The 23,988-nt window shown below is 37.9% G+C and overlaps 1 protein-coding gene and 2 long non-coding RNA genes across 3 annotated transcripts in view; 2 read left to right on the forward strand and 1 right to left on the reverse strand.

The window, feature by feature from the left end:
* Positions 1-23,988, forward strand: part of LOC134799164 (uncharacterized) — a 313,576-nt gene that overhangs the window by 280,657 nt on the left and 8,931 nt on the right. The window lies entirely within an intron of this gene.
* Positions 2,271-5,170, forward strand: LOC134799172 (uncharacterized). Its single transcript, XR_010145344.1, has 2 exons — positions 2,271-2,319; positions 2,373-5,170. It is a non-coding gene; the product is annotated as an uncharacterized LOC134799172 (long non-coding RNA).
* Positions 5,026-22,411, reverse strand: LOC134799114 (NAD-dependent protein deacetylase sirtuin-2-like). Its single transcript, XM_063771513.1, has 7 exons — positions 22,208-22,411; positions 21,885-22,136; positions 12,385-12,591; positions 11,262-11,411; positions 10,827-11,019; positions 9,329-9,515; positions 5,026-8,456 (listed from the first exon to the last, which is right to left on the reverse strand). Exons 1-7 carry the CDS (start codon positions 22,320-22,322, stop codon positions 8,214-8,216), a joined length of 1,347 nt encoding a protein of 448 aa, XP_063627583.1. The 5' UTR covers positions 22,323-22,411; the 3' UTR covers positions 5,026-8,213.

Here is a 23,988-nt window from a genome sequence, read left to right on the forward strand (position 1 = left end):
GTACACGACCCACGTTCCTATAAGTACAAAATTTCGTGGGCTTGCCCACGGTTTGTATTAAAACGTGGGCCGTGGATGTAGCGTGCGCAGCAGTGGGGCTCCGGCCTAAAAGTTGAATTGTTTTAACCCTTTTCCAGGAATAGTACGATTTATCGACCACTTATAGTTTCAACTTAAGCATTCCGATTTTAAGGTTCAAATTAAATTGCATTTTTCGGAAAACCTTGTAGATTGATGCGGCCTGCGGGCGGCAGCATGGTTCCATTTTTATCACCTGTCACTACGCCAGTCACTTTCGCACTTACATACTTGTTAGAACGTGACAGGCATGGTGACAAGCGATAAATACCATGCTACCGCCGCTGGAAAAGGGTTAAAGGCAGGGCTCGGAATCGGTTTTTTTGTAAAACCAGAAATAGCCCAATATTTTAAATTATTTTATGCTCTTTACGTAGGACTGAATCGTGTCGTATTATGATTGTCCCATTAAAAATTAAATAATAAACCAAAGAACGAAAAAGAACTTACTTAATAATACCGGTATTTATTGTATGAAGAAAAAACCGGTTCCGAGCCTAGGTTAAAGGTAATAAAAAGTGACAAGTATTTACGAATTAATCCTTTATTTACATTTTAAATATGACAATAAATTGAACTTTAGTATCTATTGCTTTTCTATATTTCAACAAGTGTATATCATAAATGACAAGCCGGAAGCATTCAGCATTTTATTTCATCAGATTTGTATAAAAAATCCAATGAAAAAATATTTTATATCTTCGTATTGCTAAAAACACTAAAATTACACTTCTAGCTCCTCTTGATTGAAATATACTTTTAATCATGTATTTTTATTTATTAGTTCAGGGGTTCCTAAACGGCGCCGTGATAAAATTTTAAATTGCAAGTGCGCCGCGGATCGAGAAAAATCGGGAACCCCTGTATTAGTCAATTACACAAAAGCTCCAAAATAACTATAACGTCAATACGGGTATAAGTGTGTCTGGCCTTCACACTGGGGTCTGTTTACACATTGATTAGTGTTTATAGAGAGAAAATACATTTACTGGGGATCGGACTGGAGAGACTTGCTTGACCAGGCTAAGGCCCACCCGCGGCTGTAATGCCTCAGATGATGATGATACATTTACTGCGTTTAGTGGCGAATGTATGAACGCGCAATAAACACTAATCAATGTGTAACAGGCTAATATGACGGCCAGTCACACTTACCCCTATTGACCTTATATACTTCGTTATAATCTCAATTTGCCCATTTGTTAGTGGAATTCAGTTCATTTATGAGTACCTACCTAACTAAAGTATAAGGCGTATATCTCAACCAAGATTGCTTCTAATCATTACCCATATAGTATCAAAAACAATAAATAAATAATTCTATAAGCCGCTTCACCATTAATCCTAATATGGTATAAGACCCTAATATGCCCCAGTCATGGTAAACTTATAAGCAAAGTTGAAGACTAGCTGTCAAGTTAGGTCCCTGCCGCGGTTTCCTCTATAGACTTTTATAGGGTTATTTAAAAAGGAGTGTACAGTAAGCTGCAGAGATAACCGACCCCCCTGCATAGAAACTTGTTTGTGGGGGCTCAGTTATCTCTGCAGCTTACTGTATATGTTTGAAAAGGATCGGCAATGCTTATGTGACTAACGAGCGAACAATTCATCTTTGCTTATATTTTTTTAAAGATGACTACGCGGATTTATACTCGACCGTTTGTAATAAATAAAATCATCTCCTATAATTAACAATATTACCTTCTGGCTTTTAATGAATTGCCTCCATATTCAAGATTTAGGGTTATTCCCACTAGTTACCATTACCACCAAGTTTTTACCAGTGGTAACTACTGGGAATTTTTTTCCCACCTTTTACCACTGGTAACTACTGGGAATAAAAATTCCCAGTAGTTACCACCAACTCGGGTTAGTGGTCACTACTGGGAATTTTTGTTCCCAGTAGTTACCACCAAAACTTCGTTAGTGTTAAATACTAATAAAAACAGTAGGTACAAATAGAGTTATTTTGAATAACCTAATAAAATCACTTGAAAAATCATCTAAATGGATTATTAAATTTATCCTTAAGTACATATATCATAGTTTTTGTACTAGTACCGGTTAAACTGTTTCAATATTTTTGGTCACTTTCAAGGGAGTTTACTAAAACACTAATCGACTTATAATTATTTATTAAATTACTCTATATATTTATACTATACTATTTATAGTGTTTTTATTAGTATTTAACTCTAACAAAATTTTGGTGGTAACTACTGGGAATAGAAATTCCCAGTAGTTACCACTAAACCGAGTTGGTGGTAACTACTGGGAATTTTTATTCCCAGTAGTTACCAGTGGTAAAAGGTGGGAAAAAAAATCCCAGTAGTTACCACTGGTAACAACTTGGTGGTAACTAGTGGGAATAACCCAAGATTTATTGTGCTACAAAAATAATCAATAAGGATGAAAAAAGGAAGAAATAAATATAGATCAAACTTCTTAAAATAAGGTAAATGGGGAGAAGACCGTCTATTAAGGGAAGACCGTCTACAAGCTCTTGCGTCGCTTTTAACTCCTGCATTTGTACACATACTCCGTTACAGAAGGTCGGTAGAGCAGGAGTAAAACTTCCTTTCTGTGTCCGAGTATTCCACCTATCCATTTTCTTTGTCCAATTTGTATTGCGTCTCACATTTTGCTTAATGAGAGAGTGCGACGCAATGACATTGGACAAAGAAATTGTACAGGTGGAATACCACCCTGAGCGACGAACGTATACGAGTTCTTGTCCTATGACGGTCTTACCTGCAATACATTTTGTAGTCCGGTTTTCTCCACATCGGTCTTAACTGTAGTTAGCAGCAAAACTAAGCGGGGGGTGTTCAGAATTATCTTAACACATCTTAAGATATATTATTAAGAGAGTATAATATTAATAACTTTAATACATAGTTCATTTAGAACATCTCACACCCGCTCAGCTGTTTCTTGCAGAGTTGACAATGTTCAGTGGCGGATTTGTCCTAAGACCCAGTGGGCCCGGGCTTAGAGCGGCAAGATATTAGGGGTGGCTAAAAAATAACTGCATTCCCGTGCCCAGGGAGGTTTAGGGATTATACTGAGCAACTTTTACTATGGGACCAACCCCGAAATCGCGACAAAAAAATTTACCCTTCCATAGAAAATGGCCGAGCCAAAATGTATGAAACAGCCAATTTTTTTTCGCGGTTTCGGGGTTGGACCCATAGTAAAAATTGCTCTGTATAACCACAAAACATGTAACGGGAATGTAGTTATTTTATAGCCACCCTGTATAGATGGGTGCTGAGAAAGGGGCGGCTAGTAGTTACTACAGGGCCTGGGGCCTAAAGCGGCCAACACTGCAAATCCGCCAGACAATGTTGACATTCTTTTGACAAAGATTCATAATGGGTCGAGCATTCCCCAGTATATCAATTTACAATTCGCTAATAAGTATAATATATTGATTGACCCTTTTTGGAAGATAGGAAAAATAGCAAAACTAGCACAACATACACGACCACATCTATTACATATTCAAATGAGAATATAATTACAGTTATATGTATAAGCGCCACTTGCACCATCCCACTAACCCGAGGTTAACCGGTTAAACATGGAGTTACCATGGTTACCAGTACAATTTGACACTGGGAGGTTTAACCGGTTAACCCCGGGTTAGTGGAATGTTGCAAGTGGCCCTTATATTATTTACACACTTGATAAGCTTCAGCAAAAACATATGGTGGAACAAGCAAGGCTCAGAACCGGTTTTTTTCTTCATACAAAGAATACCGGTATTAATATGTTCTTTTTCGTTCTTTGGTTTATTATTTCATTTTTGATGGTTCAATCTAATAATACGAAGTCGTTACCTAATACGTATTTCAGTCCTACGGAAAGAGCATGAAATAATTAAAAATATTGGGTTGTTTTAAGATATAAAAAAAACCGGTTCAGAGTCCTGGGAACAAGATGGATGTACTGTCGCCATCAGATATATTACACTATTGTCAAGGCTTTAGACTCTTTAATAATAATTCAGTTTAACTCTTGCTTTGAAGATAGGCAAATAGTATTACGTCCACTTGCACCATCCAGGGTTAGCCACTAACTCGGAGTTAACCGTTAACACAGGGTTAAATTGTACTGGTAACTGGGCATATCTATTTAACGTTGTACCAAAACTATTTGTGTTAGAATTGGGAATTTTTATATTATTTCTACTCGGAATCACGAGCTTTTTCCATTTTTACTGAGCAAAAAAGTATCCCCAAAATTTTTGGTCCATTTGGTTGCGGTTTTCTATACATCTTCTATGACCGTAACAAAACGGACAAAAAAAATTATATGAAATTTTGGGGACACTGTTTTCGTATTAGGATCGAAAGAGCTCGTGATTTGAGTGGAAATAATATAAAAAACCGGGCAAGTGCGAATCGGACTCGCGCACGAAGGGTTCCGTACCATAATGCAAAAAAAAAACGAAAAAAAAGCAAAAAAAAAAACGGTCACCCATCCAAGTACTGACCACTCCCGACGTTGCTTAACTTTGGTCAAAAATCACGTTTGTTGTATAGGAGCCCCATTTAAATCTTTATTTTATTCTGTTTTTAGTATTTGTTGTTATAGCGGCAACAGATATACATCATCTGTGAAAATTTCAACTGTCTAGCTATCACGGTTCGTGAGATACAGCCTGGTGACAGACGGACGGACAGCGAAGCTTAGTAATAGGGTCCCGTTTTACCCTTTGGGTACGGAACCCTAAAAAATTAAAATCTAAAATGCAAGTTCCGTACAACTTTAAATAGAAAAATAGAAATGCCCAACTCCGGGTTTGACCAGTTAACCCCGAGTTAGTGGCTAACCCTGGATGGCGCAAGTGGCCCTTAGAGAATATATACGAAGTTTATATCTAAGTATGACTTATTTAAGCACTACTAATTTAAAAGGGCCAGGATACAGTAAATACAGCTATCAATTCCATGTTCATAATATATATTAATTATACACATCTTAGATATAATTATAATAGTATACATACACATCTGCATCATAAGATATTTGATTACATCAGTTTTGTGATATAATTTATACAAAAAAACAACAAAAGTAAAACAAAGCATTTTGGCATACAACAATTTTTTTATAAGGACCAGTTGCACCAACCACGGTTGACGAACGGATCACCGTTACTCCGCAGTGAAGTACAGACGTAGTGCATAATTTTTTTTTTCGTATTTTCTCGTAAACGTACGAACGTGCCTTGCTATTTCAGTCAGTACGTACAAAAAGTACTGAGGTTGACTGAAGTAGCATGACAAATACGAACGTTTCCGAGAAAAAAGGAAAACATTTATGCACTCCATCTGTATACCTCTGGTCTAAAACCCCTAATTGCAATTTAGAATTATTTCAAACTCCAAACAGTATAAATATTTCATAAAATTAATTATTTTCTCGTCCAATATTAAAACTGAGAAAAACACTTAGGCCCACTTGTACCATTCCTATAACCCGGGGTTAACCGGTTAAACCTGGAGTTGCCATGGTTACCAGTACAATTTGACACTGGGTTAACGGTTTAACCGGTTAACCCCGGGTTAGTGGGATGGTAAAAGCGGGCTTATTAAAACAATGTCCTAAAATAAAATAAATTAAAGTTATACTACGAGGCACTATTATCATGACATAGGCGAATCACATACTTAGCGGACCCTGGATTCCAAAACAGTAGCTTGGGTTGTAAGGGACCATCCATTAATTACATATACACACGTTTAGGGGGTCCAGAAAATGTGACATGTTGTGACACGGGAGAGGACACAAACTTTGTGACGTTACTTTAACTTCACTTGTAGCCAAAAATTGTTTGGATTTTTTGATGTATTCACGGTACAACTAAATAGGCCAGTTTTTGAAACGATATCTCGTTATTATTCGTAAAATTTATTATTCATCGGTTTCGTGTCATAAAACTTCTATATGCTGATTTCGTGGAAAGCAAAATTTACAAATATGTGACGTCAAATAGGGAATGCAAATCGGTTATTTTCGGTTATTTTTTGTATGGAAATTATCGGTTATTAACCGAAACCGCGGTTATTTCCATACAAAAAATAACCGATTTGCATTCCCTAACGTCAAACCAGGCCAAATGTGACAAGGAAGGGGAGGGGAGGGGGGGCGTGATGTAATTTATGGATGACACCTAACCGGGATATACGCTAAGATGAAAGAAAGGCTTTAAACACACTGAGTCCATGACATACCACGGCGAGCGGAGCGACATATTTAAATATGCCTAAGCTAGTAATTAAACTATGCTTCTATTTTACACATTCAGCGCCAAGAACCCGACTGTCGGGTACACTCTTCGTAGCGACTACGCGCTCCATACGGCGAAACTGTGGCTACGCGCTACGAGCGTAACCCGTAGCACTTACTGACAATGAATGTGTTAAAGTAAGGACGATAAGCGCGAAGAATTTCGTCCATTGACCCGCCTGTTCCTAAGTTTTATGATTTTAATGTCGCCGAGTAAAATTATTCCGAATAAACTCCTAGTGCTATAGCAAAGGTGACTAAATAAGTACTTAATTCTAATATTTTTGATATAAATAAATTATGCATTTCTTGACTTTTAATTGTCTACCAGTCCACGAAGACGCGTTTAAGTGGCCATTAATAAACCTTATGCCATCGTGTAAAGGCTTATAATTGGTCAATTAATGAAATTATTGCAAAAAAAATAGTAATTCTAAGTTACAACAAAGGTTGCGATCAATTCATTTCGAAAAATGAATTGATCGCAACTTTTGTTTTTATGAAAAAAATGATTCTAAATTCAGTTCAACAAAGTGACGATATTACTCAATTAATAAAAAAACGCTGAAACAATTACCATTTCACATCACAACACAGGCAATTCTTTGCTCCATCCGCTAAAAGAATTTTGTATTTATATTTTCTATTTTTTATTTATTTTGTTACCGTGATTTGGCCAAATATTGGTGATAATGACGACACGACACTTTGCAAACCACACCCGAAAATAAATTTGATTTTATTCATACAATAATGAGTAATTTAAGTCAACAAGTAAATAAATATATTTCATCTAAACAAGAACTTAACACAGATGAGAAAATTGTTATCATAAACGACCAAAATAACATTGCATTAGTGCACAGATGTAGATGTAGTGCATAATTGTTTACCATCGTATTTTCTCTGAAATGTTCGTATTTGTCATGCTACTTCAAGACACGTTCGTACGTTTCCGTAAAAATACGATGGAAAATAAGTATCTACTACATCTGTATTCATTTTCCATAGTCAGGATGGTATGGGTTCAGAGTTTTCCCATCTTGCTATATCGCAAATATTTGATTTCGATTATTTATCCGTCATTCATTTCGCATGACCTTTTATACGATTTGTGTTCACTACACATGAACTTTTGCAATACAGTAGTGCATAATTATTTTCCTTTGTATTTTCACGGAAACGTACGAACGTGTCTTGCTATTTCAGTCAGTCTCAGTGCAAAAAGTACTAAGGTTGACTGAAGTAGCATGACAAATACGAAACGTTTCCGAGAAAATACGATGGTAATCAATTATGCACTACACACACTGTACAGCTACTTCTTCGCGAGCACTGTTTATTGCCAGAATGAATTGCTTTTCAGCTTATAAAAGGACTATTATCTATTATTAAAATCAATGGGCGAAAGTAATTTAATATTATAATTTTTGTAGTTTTATGGCGTATTTACTCAATATTTATCTGTTATATTTCTTTTGGTCAATCAAACTTGCGCAAAAGTAATAATAATGATTGGACGATCGCAAAAAATATCTCATTTATGATTTTTTGTCCAAGATCGTATCCGTGTTGAGTAGTCTCCGAATGAGATACATTTTGAACCATAAAAACAGGCCGGTAAAATTGCTTTTTGAACGGGCTCGTTGCTTGTCAATCTTGACGGATTCTGTAGCTAAACAATGCCTTCTATTCAACAGATGAAGGCTAAGCCGAAAAAAATCACCTCAGAAAATTTCAACTATATGAAAATTTACACGCGCATCCACATTCAGGAGCGTAAGGAACATTGTGGCGGCGATAAAGTATTCGACATACACCAGACGTTAGCTTAATGCTCACAGTTTAGGGTCTAGCGGTGAACTGACGCCCGGCTCCGGTACGTGCGGCGCGTGCGGGGCGTGCGAGGCGTGCGGGACGTGCGAGGCGTGCGGAGCGTGCGGGACGTGCGAGGCGTGCGGAGCGTGCGGTACGTGCGGAGCGTGCGGCGCGTGCGAGGCGTGCGGGGCGTGCGGCGCGGACAGCGAGCCTGCCAGCTCTAGCCGGGCGTGCTCGGATGCTACGAGGGCTTGAAGTTCCTCCTGAAAACAAATTTACAACTTATTTACGTGTATAGTTATCTAGTCATCATGACGAACATGATGAACAGTGAACTCATGAAATACTCATTATTTACTTGTGAGCAATAAATAACATATTATAATTATTTTAAACGGGTTACTCACATATATATAATTAAGTCGAATAAACGCTCAACACGTTTCGATGATCTTCGTATATTCGAAGACTTAATAAATACGTAGGTAACCCGTTTAAATTAATTTTAATACCTTTGTTGAATGCTGAATAGTGTCTAGTTTGTGTGTGTATTTTAAACTTAGTCATTGTAACCTTATGCCGTTTATGACTTATCGCCAAAAGTCTTCCCTTCTTATTTTATTTAAAAGCCTGGCAACCCTTATTTGTGACCGGATTTTCGTAGGCAACCCTATACCATTGTATTTCCAATAAAATTATCAACAAGTTGATGTATAATTCAAGCGTCAGACAGATGAGTGAAATTATCGATATAAAATCACCTGTTTAAATACAGCAACCACATAATAGTGACCGGAAAAAGATAGGCAACCTAGTTGATTGATGTTGTACAAGTTGTATACTTTCCATTGAACCTTATTTCGTTCGTCAGACAAATCGGTGAAATTTGACGAAAAAAATTTTTATTCAAAAATTAATTAAATTAGCCTTGACCATATTTTTTTAGGCAACCCTATTTATTTATGTTCTGGAACATATTTCCTTTCATATTTTCATAGTTTCATCCGTCAGACAGATTGGTGAAGGTCGACCATATATCTCGGATCTTAGACCATTACGCACGTGCCATCTTCGCAGTAATATAATTGGCGACACGCTACGATTTTAAAAGTAATAGCCACAATGAATGACTCACCCCCCAGCCGAGTTTCTCGGCCAGCTCCCGACAGCCGTCGTCGCAGTCCCCGAGCCGCGCCACGTCCCTCGTGGCGTCGGCGTCCAGCTGCAGCCCGCCCGACGACAGCCCCCACAGCCGCAGCAGCGGCGAGCGCAGCCCCGCCTTCTCGCGGTTGATGAGCAGCCGCGGACACCAGTCGGGGACCCTGCAGGGAAACGGTTTTATAACGAGTGTGGGTGTAATGCTGAATGTGTACATAATGCGCGACTTTCGACGGAACTCGCAACGTTTTTTCGAAAAAATATTGCTGTATCATAAGAAATTAAAGATTATAATTATAGATTATGGCACTTTCATGCAAAAACCCGCGAGTAATCGGCCCGACATACTACGAGCGTCTACCCGCTGAATTACGAACGGAAACATCTGACGAAACATTTGAACGTCAACTGAGAGTCCTTTTATTGGATAATCCACTTTATTCTGTAAATGAGTATATGACCCTGACATTTTAAATTGAAAATTGAATCGTATAAATTTGACATGTTCTCAGTTATTGATTTATGTATATTGTAATATGTACCTAGTATTTTATTTAGAACATGACGATCATTAAGAGATACTCGTACTAAGTTATTACCGTATTTTGTTTTGACATGAATGGATAAATTGTTGACATAAGATTAATTATTGCAAGAATTTTTTTTATTTGTATGTATTAAATAATATTATGTAAATATGAATGACGATCATAATATAAATTCGTGTAGATTAGTCTAGCATAATTTATAATGTAATTTAATATTATGAGAATAAATATCTAAATCTATCTAAATCTAAATCTATAATTTATAATACAAAATAAAATATGAATTGTTTACCCTTAGCCATATACTCTGCGAAGTGAATAATAGGGAATATTAGGCGAAGCTCTGCGTAGGTGGCACCTTTGTGGCACATACAGTAAACAAACCACATTGACACATCACACGTCACGTCAATCACATGGCCTACCGCGAAACAAGAAAATCGAGATTTCGTTATCTAATCTTTCTATCACTCTTGCATATTCGAGCGATAAAGAGGCAGATAAATAAATTTCGATTTTCGCGTTTACCGGTAGGCCCTTGTTAACAAACCGCCTTGATGCATCAATGTCATATTTTATTGTCAGTGAAAACTTGTCAAAAAACAGTTAAAGGCACAGTATGTATAAGTTAGTCTATGAATTTACTGAGTCGGTAGTGCTACACTCTGGCAGCAGAACATTGCAGTAATATCCCCTATTCAAAACATATACTGAACAACTTGTATTACGGAACTTAATAATTAGATGGCGCCCTTGTATGTAGCAGAGCTGGAGTCAGATGAAACTAATTCTGCATAGACTTTCTATGCTCACAGTTTGAAAGCATCATCATAAACGTCAAATTTCTATGAAGACTCCTGAAGACAGTTCTGGAGCCAGGCAGCCTCTCTCCGTACACTATGTCATCACTACAGATCTGACACTCACATGTCGATGAGGGAAGCAAACGGCTGCACCTCCAGCGAGGAGCCCATGATGATGAGCATGTCGCAGTGCTGGAAGTCCTCCTGCAGGCAGTCTTGGAAGCGGTCCGGCAGGCTCTCCCCGAAGAATACGATGTCAGGCTTAACTACGCCAGGGCAAGCGGTGCAGATGGGGATTTGGTCCGAGAATATATGCTCTGTGGAAATAATTAGGTATTTTAAAATACTGGTAAATTTTTGTAACATACGCTAACTGTAGAGATATATCCCAATTTGGGATGGTGTTCCCGGTTGGCAAATACTTTTGGTGCGTTGTTTCATCCGGTACATGTGGTGTGAGTATAACAAACAGCAAAACTCGTTAACTGTCCATCGGTGGACCTTATGCATTTTGTAATAAGGTTTACGAATTGTCAGTTCACAGTATGGTTGATGATACCTTTAATGAACTCAAGCGGGTACTCCTTCCTGCAGTCGATGCAGTGCGACGTGTAGAAGGTCCCGTGGGCTTCCACTAACTTCTCCTCTGGCAGACCGGCGCCGCGCTCTAGGGTGTCGATGTTCTGAGTGTAGTGGCGGAGGAGAAGACCTGCAATTTTTTATAATCTTTTAAAAGTACACTTGTATGAACAGATATAGTGAACAATCCTTTGCTATCATATTTTCTAGGAAACGTTCGTATTTGTCATGCAACTTCAGAGCCCATCAACGTGCACACTAGCGCCACTGCTAAATTATCGTGATTATTTAAATTTAAAGATAGGTATTTAAAAAAGGGAGCCGCTACGTACTGTATTTTGTATTTAAGTACCTTTTGAATACATCAAACTAGTTTTTATGTTGCTGGATGCGTCAATCTATGCGTCCAAAGTTAAAACGTCCGTTTTTGTTTTGAGTTCATAGATCGACGAATCCAGCAACATAAAAACTAGTTTGATGTATTCAAAAGGTACTTAAATACAAAATACAGTACGTAGCGGCCTCCTTGTTTAAATATATTTCGTTTTAAATAATCAAGATTATTTAGCAGTGGCGCTAGTGTGCACGTTGATGGGCTCTTAAGTCAACCTCAGTACTTTTTGAAATAGCATAATAACACGTTCGTGCGTGTCCGTGAAAATACGATGTTACAGGATAATTCATAAGGCTGTAACCACTCATTTTTCCTTTTTCAAACTTACCAAGCCCAGATTAAATATCAAATATTTTTCACAAAACTCGCATTTTCAGAAATTTTATAGTTTTGGGGGAAAGGTTGGGAAACTAAATCTCAAAAGAGGAGGGGGAATGGAACGGGACGTTGTCCCCTTTCCTCTTAAGATACTTACAAATATGTTTTGTATTTTTAGGGTTCCCTACCCAAAAGGGTAAAAACGGGACCCTATTACTAAAACTCCACTGCCCGTCTGTCTGTCATCAGGCTGTAACGCAAGAACCGTGATACGCCGCTATAACAACAAATACTAAAAACTACGGAACCCTCGGTGGGCGAGTCCCACAGGCACTTGTCTGGTTCTTTCCTTTAAAAATTTTGATGATAAGGATTTAAAAAATAAACATACCTTTCTCATGTAAAAGCCTGATGAAATAGTGTGACACAGTGGGCTTGAAGCTTCCCGGAAACAGCTCTTTGGCTAACAGAAAGAAAGGTTTGGGGTTCTGCCGGAAGAAGTTGATTTCAAAAATAGCCTGCGGCTCAGGGAGGTTGTATTTCTGCAGGTTGTGGTAGAGACCCGTTTCTGGACTCCGGAAGTCTGGGATTCCGGCCGCTGGAAGAAAATATGATGTTTAAAATTTATATACAATTTCTTTTAACTTCCTCGCAGGCTTTGAAATTTAAACTTGTAGTGCTTACCATAAAAAAACTAGTAGGCTTTAAGGGCTGATTTAGACGGTGCGCGAACTCGCATGCGATTTTAGTTACATCGTTAGTTTTTATTACGTAATTTTATTAGTTTTTATTATAATTTTAGTTACGTCTAATAAATCAGTTTTGCAAATATAGTTTTGCATGCTTTCTTATAAAAGGGACAATACTTTTGAAATTAGTTAGGGAAAGACCTGGACTATATTATAATGCACTTATGAATGAAAAAACAAATTTGAATTTAAATAAAAAAATATTATTCCTTATTACCGTTTTAGTACAATGCATAAAAATTTTAATTATCAAATAAAGATGTATTGGATGGATGTATGGATGTCTGCAACATGTGTATTTAAACACCATGACTTAATAAAAAAATCACTAACATAACGATACCTTTGGGTTCAATTGGCGTAAAGGACATTTTGGCGAAAATGAGTTATACAGTTTTGTTCAGAATTCCAAGCGCTATCGTTCTGTATAGTTAAAATCTCTTAAAATGTGGCCTTTACAACCAAATTTTTTACTACGATTTTGCAAAAACAGCTTAGCTCAAGGGGCGTGTCATATAATCGTAAAGATTACCGATTAGATCGTAGAATATTGTTGTAAATAACTTACATGTCTTTTGTCGTCCTTTAAGCCCTTCATTTGTCTTAATGATTTTTCATATCGTATGGTCAAGATGGTTGTAAAGGACATATTTTACTATTGATATTATTGTACTTGCCCTTTACGATCCGCTCTAAAAATATTTTTCTATAAGTATAAGAAGCGAACAAGGTTGTAAAGGACTTTTCTAATACTTGTGTCTTTTACTACCTCAAGTTAGTTTCTAAACTCTAAATTTAAAACAAATAACATGGACGTAGCGGTGAATAATATCAAATAAATCGTTTCTTGGGACATTTATTACTATAATGTAAGGCCAAGCCACACCGGATGCGTGTGCGTAGACGTGCACGTGCACGTACGCGTCCCGCTGCGTTGTAGAATACGAAAACTCATAAGAGAGGACACACCGCTTGCGTGACGTGTACGTGACGTGCGCGTACGCGTGACTTGCACGCAACGCAGCTCCGACGAGACAAACCGGCTGCGTGTTGCGTGCACGCGTCCATGCAGCGGAGCGGCAACGTCGCTTCGTTGCGCGCAGTGATGACGTTGTGTTTAACTGCGTTCCCTATGAGAGGGCGAACCGAGCAGGTTCGGACACGCACAGCTCGGTGCTGCATAGGTGCTGTGCGTGTACACGCGCAGCTCGCTTGTATTTATTTACAGGCCAAGCCACACCGGATGCGTGTGCGTAGACGTGCACGTGCACGTACGCGTCCCGCTGCGTTGTAGAATACGAAAACTCATAAGAGAGGACACACCGCTTGCGTGACCTGTGCGTGACGTGCGCGTACGCGTGACTTGCACACAACGCAGCTGCGACGAGACAAACCGGCTGCGTGCTGCGTGCACGCGTCCACGCAGCGGAGCGGCAACGTCGCTTCGCTGCGTGCAGTGATGACGTTGTGTTTAACTGCGTTCGCTATGAGAGGGCGAACCGAGCAGGTTCGGACACGCACAGCTCGGAGCTGCATAGGTGTTGTGCGTGTACACGCGCAGCTCGCTTGTATTTATTTACAACTCGGGCGGTGCGCGTGCTGGTTTTTAATATGGATTCAGTGATAAAAGAAAAAGTAATTCAAATCGTTCGTCAATACGAATGTATATTTACAACATAGCACAAAGATTACAAAAAAATACGACTTATAAAAAAAATATTTGGCCTGTGGGAACGATACTATTGGAAAACAAGGTTGTTGTATTGTAAACTATTGTGCGTCGGTGAATAATATTATGTACTCTCAATTATCTCGATTCAAATATGAGACATTTTTTTCTTCTAATTGCAACGGCGGCATTAGGTGTGCTGCTTCCATTTGCAACGGGAGTTATAATAACATGATGTAGGTACTGTCGCAGGAGTATTTTATTTTACTGCACGCATGACTGAGCTGCAGCGTGCGCCTGCGTGGCGTGCGCAGCACACTGCGTGACGTGCGCTGCGTGACGTGCGCGTCACCCGGTGTGACAGGGGTGCTGCGCACATCATGCAGCGCACGCCACGCAGTGTGCTGCGCTGCACACGCAGCCGGTGTGGCTCGGCCTTACAACTCGGCCAGTGCGCGTGCTGGTTTTTAATATAATTCAGTGATAAAAGAAAAACTAATTCAATATGTTCGTCAATACGAATGTATATTTACAACATAGCACAAAAATACGTCTTATAAAAAAATTATTTGGCCTGTGGAAACAAATCGATGTTAGGTATTAACGATACTATTGGAAAACAAGGTTGTTGTATTGTGAACTATTGTGCGTCGGTGAATAATATTACGTACTCTCAATTATCTCGATTCAAATATGAGACATTTTTTTCCTCTAATTGCAATGCGGCATTAGGTGAGCTGCTTCCATTTGCAACGGGAGTTATAATAACGTAATGTAGGTACTGTCGCAGGAGTATTTTATTTTACTGCACGCATGACTGAGCTGCAGCGTGCGCCTGCGTGGCGTGTGCAGCACACTGCGTGGCGTGCGCTGCGTGACGTGCGCGTCACCCGGTGTGACAGGGGTGCTGCGCACGTCACGCAGCGCACGCCACGCAGTGTGCTGCACACGCAGCCGGTGTGGCTCGGCCTGTAATGTTTGCCCTTAAATTTGAAAGCATTTACGCTAAGATATTTTTCCGCTGTTATCTTTGTTCAAAGGCGTAAAGGTCTATAATGCCAAATAAATAAATCGTTTTATGGGTCCTTTACTACTAAAATGTAATGTAAAATGTAACCTCAGCTCAGTGTTTTTTCCGCAACTATCATTGTTTTACTCGCAGTGGAATCTCTTATAGTCCTGCGACAACGTACTAGCCTGTGCATAATACACTCTGTACCTATCCGATTCGCATTTCTTGTTGATTAGGAGAACGAGACAGGTGTATCAGCGACTGCCCATCGCCTCACTATCCCGATTCTCATTGGGCATGCAGCTTGACCAGCGCAGGGTTATGTTACTTATGTTATGACTGTTTATTATCCGTCCCTGAGCGGTGGAAGTGGTTGCTTGTGCGTAATTTAATTATTTGTATCATTCCTTGAGCTCGGCTACAATAACTCGTTGAAAAAAAAAATCGTTTTAAGCACTTTAGAAAGCTTGAAACGTATCTGAACGAAGTGGTAATTAATACTTAATAAGCGAATCGGTTTTAATTAATTCATTTACTTAATTATTTCATAATCGTTCTAACTATATTTTTAAGTGTTTGAAATAAGAAATTAATGCAGCTATAGGTAACGGGGACTAAATAACACAGAAATGACTACTTGAGTAACTTGATTAGGAAGTTTGAAATAAGAAATTAATGCAGCTATAGGTAACGGGGACTAAATAACACAGAAATTACTACTTGAGTAACTTGATTAGGAATTAATAATGCTTTTAGATTAAATATCTTGATGTATCGTATTTTGAAATAAGAGATCTTGAAATATTGAAACAGTATTATTACCTATTACAACTTACTGTATTGAATTATAGTCTTTGGACGTTTATTCACTAAGTAAACGTCCAAATGCTTGATATGCTAATTCTAATCATAGTTAGCGGATCTAATACTTCCCTTGTTATGATTAAAAGCTGTTATGTTATGATTGTTATAATATAAGGCGGCTAGTGTTAAGCACTGGGACGTTTACTTTATCTTCATTCCCGAATATTAGCAACTTTTTGAGCATTTAATTATTTTTTATTATACATATAATTGGTTAAAAATATTGTGTTATCTTTATTTTTACTGTATTATCAGAAAAATATTAATAACAACTGTTATCGGGATATACCTAGCATATTTAACTACCATTTAATACATTATTAAGCTTCGTAACAGTAAACTATGCTGAAAACAGTTAACATGTGTACCGTGGCTGGTAACTAATACACCCCAAATTTGGAATAAAATAGTCTGAGAACGTCACTTACGACCCCTTAATAAACAAGATTCAAAGGACATTGATACTGTTTTTGACCAATTTTAAAGGACATTAACTTCTTTCCTATTTAATTTATAGACGTGATTGCTAATTTAGGTTAAATAGACTAACATTTTGAGTACTTTTCTAATACACGTCAAAAATATAGCTCCATAAACAGCAAAAATATATCAAAATTAAAAAAAAAATCGCAGTTTTTCGAGTCTCCTGAAAAGTAGCATTTTGTCCTTTACGCCAATTGAACCCAAAGGTATCGATAAGTTAATCGGTATATTTGGCACATCATTACAAAACTTTTTAATTATTTTATATTGAAACTATTAGAGCTATTAACTAGTGGCTCTGTGAGCTGTAGACCTCGCGAGCAGAGTTTAAAACTGAATAAATGTATGGTTCCGTTGTTTTGAAGAATTTAGAGAATCTAATTTTACCATAAAAACTTAACTATCAATTGCTTACAAAATTCGGGAATTGGTTTAGAAATGCGACCTGTAGAGTAGAACATATGGACATACGAAACAATTTTTGGCTAACAGGCCAATTCAAACATACACTGATATCAGAAAGACATCTAACTGATGTCATTTAGTTATCGTGCATTTCACTCGTTCTTGTCCGTACATGTATTGGCGCAAGCGAGACGCACGATGACTACTAAATAACATGATAAAAATATCATCCCGATGTCAGTGTACGGTCGATGCCCCTTAAGTATACACGTCGCCATACTAATTGTATAGAAAAGTGGATAGAGTTAGACCAAGAAAAGTCTGCAGAGATTTTGACAGCACACGCAGTGCCAATGTTATTTGTGCCAGTGTCAAAATCTCTGCAGACTTTTCTTGGTCTAACTCTACCTATGTTAGGAAACCAACATTACCTTTGAATTAACCTGTACGGTTACCATCAGTTTGTCACTGACATAAACGCCGTCGAGAACGTAATTTACTTTCTATACATCCCGTTTGCACTAATATGCGAGTGCGAGCGAGATGTATAGAAAGTAAATTACGTTCTCGACGGCGTATATGTCAGTGACAAACTGATGGTAACCGTACTGTAAACTGCTTCGTGCGCGAGCGTGGCCCATAATTTCCGAAAATCATTTTTTCTTCGAGGCAATTACTCCGTTCTCATATTTTGCGTTGCCCATAATTTCCCGAAATCATTCATTCTCGGTAGCAATTACTCCGTTCCCATATTTTCCCAATGGTTTTCTTCCGCAATCGCCTATTTTTAATATTTTTAAATTAATCTTTTCCTTATAGTTTTCGTTCTTTTAAATATCTAGGATAATATTTTCTTGTTACTGTATGTTAATAGTGTAGTAATTATATTTGTTACTTGTAGGTATTTCACATACAACAAATATCAAAAACACTAAAATTAAAACATAATCTAAAAAACTACAAGTAAAAAACCAAACGCTGTCAGCCAATAACTCTAACCATACCTATCTGTGGGAGCAGATTCGTTTTTAGGGTCATCAAAAAAAAAATAACCCTAACCTACCTATCTCTGGGAGCAGTTTCGTTTTTAGGGTCATCAAAAAAAAATAACCCTAACCTACCTATCTCTGGGAGCAGTTTCGTTTATACGGTCATCAAAAAAAATAACCCTAACCTACCTATTTGAAAAAAACCTGGTTATTTTTACCACTAAATTTAAAAAAAAGAGAAAATATGGAGATAGAGAATATTTAGTTAATGAAAAAAAAACCTACTGGTTATTTTAACTACTACTGGGATTAAAAAGAAAAGGGAATAAATTGAGAAAAGGAAAATTTAGTTTATGAAAAAATGTACACGAAAAATTAAATAAAGCGAAGAAATTCCACTGGGAAAAAATGAGAACGGAGTAATTGCCTCGAAGAAAAAATGATTTGCGGAAATTATGGGCCATTTTAACGAGGCGATCCAAATTAAAAGGTTCAAAGTCTAACTAACATTATTGTCTAACTAACATTATTGTTAGTTAGACTTTGAGCCCGGGAAAGCGCAACGTACGAGCAACCTACAGCTAGTTCTAGCCCTAGGCAATGTTAACCACTGCGATTTATGGATGGTGACCGCCCATGCTATAAACGTAAGTGGAAATTGACTCCTGGAACAGCCATGCCCTTGAACTAAAACCGCTAAAAAATGTTCAAACAAAAACTCAAACGAATACGCTTACCTCGCGCTTCGCGCTCGCTTGATCAATCAGCAATACGATGTTTAAGTGCAAAAAAAAATAAAAAAAATTGCATTTATTGGGGATCGAACCGGGTACCTATTCCCATATGCTTGCTTGTAAGCGTCTTTCCAACTGCGCTATGATAGCATTTAGATGAGCTGACGAAATTAGGTTACTTATTCTCGAGTAAGAATTTAAATATCTAATCTAAAGAGAATAAAGTGTATAGGGGACGTGCATGAACTATAGGGGGCAGCACAGGAGCCGTCAGATCTTTGGCGCGAAGCGTAGATGTGTAGTTTATGATTCCGATGTAGCCCACGAGATGGCAGAACCTACTATGTACAAGGAAACGTACTTACGAGAACGGTAGATGGTAGCACTTGCTTTGGCAATGTACATGTGCACATATGTTTCCGATTCAGGCCACAAGATGGCAGGCCCTCCAACGCGCACGGTCCCTATAGTGGGCGTGCGTGAACTATAGGGGGTAGCATAGGAGCCGTCAGATTTTTGGCGTGAGGCGTAAATGTGACGTTTATGCTTCCGATGTAGCCCACAAGATGACAGAACCTACTATGCATAAGGAAACGTACCTACAAGAACGGTAGATGGTAGAACTTGTTTTGGCAATGTACATGTTTCCGATTCAGGCCACAAGATGGCAGACCCTCCAACGCGCACGGTCCCTATATGTAGTAGAGGGTTATTGTCATACTAAATTTTGTAGTCACAGTAAATTTACTGCCATTTTTCGATACAGGATTAAAATAAAAATGAAAAAAAAATATCAATAAATGTATATATGTATGGATAAATGATTTTTTTTATTTTTAGAACGCCATATGATTTTGACCCATGTTCTTTTACTGATATGAGTAAAAATTGTTAAATATAAAATGGTGTCGCCATCTAGACGAGCATAGGCCAAAGGTATGGCGCCGTATATTCAAGAATCAAATTTTCTTTAAAGCGCAAAAAGCCATCATCTGTTGCAAAAAATAAACGAATGTGCTTAGCCCGCGCTTGATAAATAAAAAATACGATTTTTTTCATTTTTTCAAAATAAAAAAATAAAATAAAAAACAACAATTGATACGAAATTTAAGTATAAAAAAATACAAACAGTTATGTAGCAGCATACAATTACTGGGGATGGAACCAGGGACCTCCCTATGCAAACAAAAAAGCGAACGTTTGCAAAATGCGCCATGATAGTTCTTACTAAAGCTGACGAAATTTAGCTACTCATTCTCAAGTAAAAACTAAATATCTAAATACCGCCGAAACCAGTGATACAAATTTTCTGAATTTTTGGCCTATTAATCTATAAACATATATCAAAAAGAAAAAACTCTTATGATATCGATACGACTATTTGTTTAGGCGACAGGTATCACGACTCCGCCATTTTTAAAAAATTCCAAAAACCGGATTGACAAAAAAAATTTATTTAGTCATAGAATCTGGTCACAAAATTTCATGAGAATCGGTTAAGAATTGCGACCTGTAGAGGAGAACATCCGGAAATACAAAACTAAATATCTAAATACCGCCTAAACCAGCGATAATTTTTTTCTGCATTTTTTGCTATTAACTCTGTAAACATGTCTCAAAAAGAAAAAACTCTTATGATATAGATACAACTATTTGTTTAGGCGCCAGGTATCACGACTCCGCCATTTTTTAAAATTTCCAAAAACCGGATTGACAAAAAATTTTTATTTAGTCATAAAATTCGGTCACAAAATTTCACGAGAATCGGTTAAGAATTGCGACCTGTAGAGGAGAACATCCGGACATACGAAAGCAAAATGCCCGAGTCAAAATGTAGACCTTCGCTTCGCTTCGGTCAATAACCGGAGTCGACTTTAAGAGGTTACCCCTCTGCTGAAAACCTTGCACAGTTGTGCAAACTTTTGCATAGACTGACGTTTATCTGACATGGCTATTAGTATGTAACATACAAACCATGTCAAATAGCCATACATTTGACGTGCCCCTCTCCTGCAAAAATCGGCAGACTGTTTTGTAGAGAAAATGACAGCCGAGGCGTCTCCAGTTACTAAATGCTCTAAGTATTGAAGTTACCTATAGTGTAAACAACGTTATTTACGGTATTTGACGTCTGTCACTCACTACAGCAACACTACGTAAAATGTCTTGCACATTGAAATCACAAAGGAAAACAACTGCACTGCGAACGTTTACGTTCTACGTCTTTTTTTTTTAATTTTAGGGTTGGCCGGACACCACCGTTATGAATCGGTAGTCGTCTAAGTAAATCGATATGAATTTTTCATTTTTCTTTTAATAAAAATAAGGAAAAGGTGGATAATTAACTGTAAATATGGATATATTTATCGTCACTTAACAGACAACAAATTTGACACAGAAATAACATAAATAAACTTTAAAATAGATCCCCAGTTAGTTTCAATTTTGACAATGGGTGCGACCTACTCGGTCGGTGTATTAAATGCATTTAGCTTGCGGGAAAACCATATAATTCTAGCTTTATTTAAATCTCAAATAAAAATTCATTATACGTCACAATTCGATACCTCAGTCTACGTGCCATCCAATCGTAATCGCTTGCTGTGACAATCGATTTGCGTTAGTTACATCTCTATATACGTCAGTCATAATGTGTCAAATACCGTAAATAAAGTTGTTTACACTATAAATAAAAGCTTGACTGATTCATAACAGACATGACTCAAAGTAATCAATTAAAAGTCAGATAAATTAATGTTGTACATCGCCTATACTTTAATAGTAACTAAATGCTTGCAATCTAATCTAACTGGACTATTCCATAATATTTGACGCGTAGACTAATTGACCTTGAATTTGTTTTGTACATAAACAGTGGGTAACCAAAATATTCCACTTTGGTCACCGATTGTAAACATGATGCATTTTATTTACATAAATTATTCCCTTCAATTAAATATTCATATTGAATTAAAATGTTACTTACACGTAGAAATGCCTGCTCCCGCCAATGTTATAATGTTTTTGCATCGCGATCCTTTGATCCATTTCATGATGCCGTCTAGGTTGACTTCATCCAAAACCTTTTCTACCGGCGCCGCCGGCTCCGTAGGCTCATAGAAACCTAGTTTTTGAGCCAAGTATCTACGGATAGAGTCTACATCCAAATCCCGAAGGCGGGCGCCCATAGTTTCTATATGATTTGGCGGGACGGTCGACGCATCTAACGAGTCTTCTCCTGAAAGTCAATAACATATTTTAACCTTCAACCTATGCGTACCTGCAAGAAATGGGTGAAAAAATATCTACCATCGCTGGTCCCGGGTGGCGAATTGGCAGACATCGTTGGTAAATATTGTAAATTACGACTCCAAATCTTTGTCCACTTCAACCACGGCCTCTTTGACAGATAAACGTAGCGCATTCTCGGAAATGGTTACGATTCCTGAATGTTTACGACGTTTATGCTTTTCAGCAATGATTACGTAATGTTGAAAAGTTTCGGACCGAACGGTATAAATGTGACCTAATAAGTGTTTTACTTCTTATTTATTTATATGCTTTTGACATTGATATCGCTCTAAATACATAATATAATTCATTTAAAAGTAATGTATGCCAATATCACAGCCAACTTTGTAAACATGGATTACAATAGATTTAGGGCCTTACCACACTACACAATCACAAAGGTCGATCTACAAAAACACTGCCGTATATTTGCAGGTTTGATTCAAAAAATCCGTTGTTAAAGAAGTTAAAGCAACGAGGTCCAGTACGCCCATCTACTATAGTACCGTACGTTCGTTAAGGACGCAGCTATAAGTGTGAGTGAGAAAGAGATATGCTGACCCATGAATCTGGTATTAAACTGGATTGGGCATGAGTGGTGGGGATAACTGACAGAACGGGATAGTCTTATGTATCTTTCAGTAGGAGTAGCAGAGAAAGCGCTATTATTGTTTGTCCTTATCACAGTCTCACATATTTTTTGTTCCCCACCATTTTTTTAGTATGGATAATGGTGGGCAACAAATAAATTCGACCAATCACAGTGTCGCATTTGCGTATGTTTTGTCCCTCACGGAGGCACGCGTATACCACTTCTATACGATCCTACCTTCTATGTGCTGACCGGACCAAGACGTGGTCCGGTATAGTATACCCGCCTGTTTTGGCCTTTACATGTTTAAAAAAAAATGTCATTACTGTCATGTCACTGTTACTACCGTACTGTCACAGTCAGGCGGCTTAGCACGGTCGCGTTTTTATCCCTTGTCACCATGCCTGTCACGTTCTAACAAGTATGTAAGTGCGAAAGGGACGCGCATAGTGATAGTCGATAATAATGGAACCGTGCTGAGCCCGCAGGTCCATGCAAGGCCCCGACGCTGTCTGTTCTCTTTGACGGCGCAGCAACTAGTATCATTTCTCTCTCCTTGCTCTTTTAAAAATGCCGTTTGTCAAAAAAGGACAACCATACTATTGACAAGATGGACTTCAAATCCAGGTGTCCCCTTTTTAGGTAGAACTAGGTTGTGTATGTTGCGTAAAAACGTATATGTGTGCTCTTTTAGGGATGTGAAAAGTCGATTTTAATCATGTTATATATCGATAAACGCTACACAGCGGAACGCAATAGTGATTAATTGAAGCTTCAATATCTTCGTTAAACATAAGCATAATTGAAATGCTAATGGATAATGAATATATTATAATATAATAAAATAATTCAATTATTGCGAAACACCTATTTTAGTAGGTATTTATGTATTTTAATTAAATATCTGAACTTTCCCTTGGTTCTCTGATGGAGCGTGACTATAAAATTGTGATCTGATAACCACAATAAAGAATAAAAGCGTTTTTGGTCATTTTAGGTATCGTTAAACCTTTGAAGTAAAATTGAAATTGCAAGAAATGTCGATAGTTTATCGATATGACTTTATCGACATGGCTACAGCAAGGTGGGCCACATTGTTAAGGCCCCAGTACACAATGGGCCATCGCCGGCCACTCCAAGGGACGCAGCCATGCGGTAGAATGGGATAGCAATATCATTTGCTCCCTCTAACGCATAAATGCATCCC

Source organism: Cydia splendana, chromosome 18, assembly GCF_910591565.1.
Source record: "Cydia splendana chromosome 18, ilCydSple1.2, whole genome shotgun sequence".
NCBI lineage: Eukaryota > Metazoa > Arthropoda > Insecta > Lepidoptera > Tortricidae > Cydia > Cydia splendana.

Bases quoted from the DNA above. Each gene is read 5' to 3' on its own strand.
- LOC134799114 (XM_063771513.1), bottom strand. From the start codon at position 22,322: ATGCGCTACGTTTATCTGTCAAAGAGGCCGTGGTTGAAGTGGACAAAG. The intron at 11,412-12,384 runs GTATGTTTATTT...AAAAAATTGCAG, and splicing joins CAGGCTTTTACATGAGAAAG to GTCTTCTCCTCCGCCACTAC. The intron at 9,516-10,826 runs GTGAGTGTCAGA...GTTTCCCTGCAG, and splicing joins TTTGCTTCCCTCATCGACAT to GGTCCCCGACTGGTGTCCGC.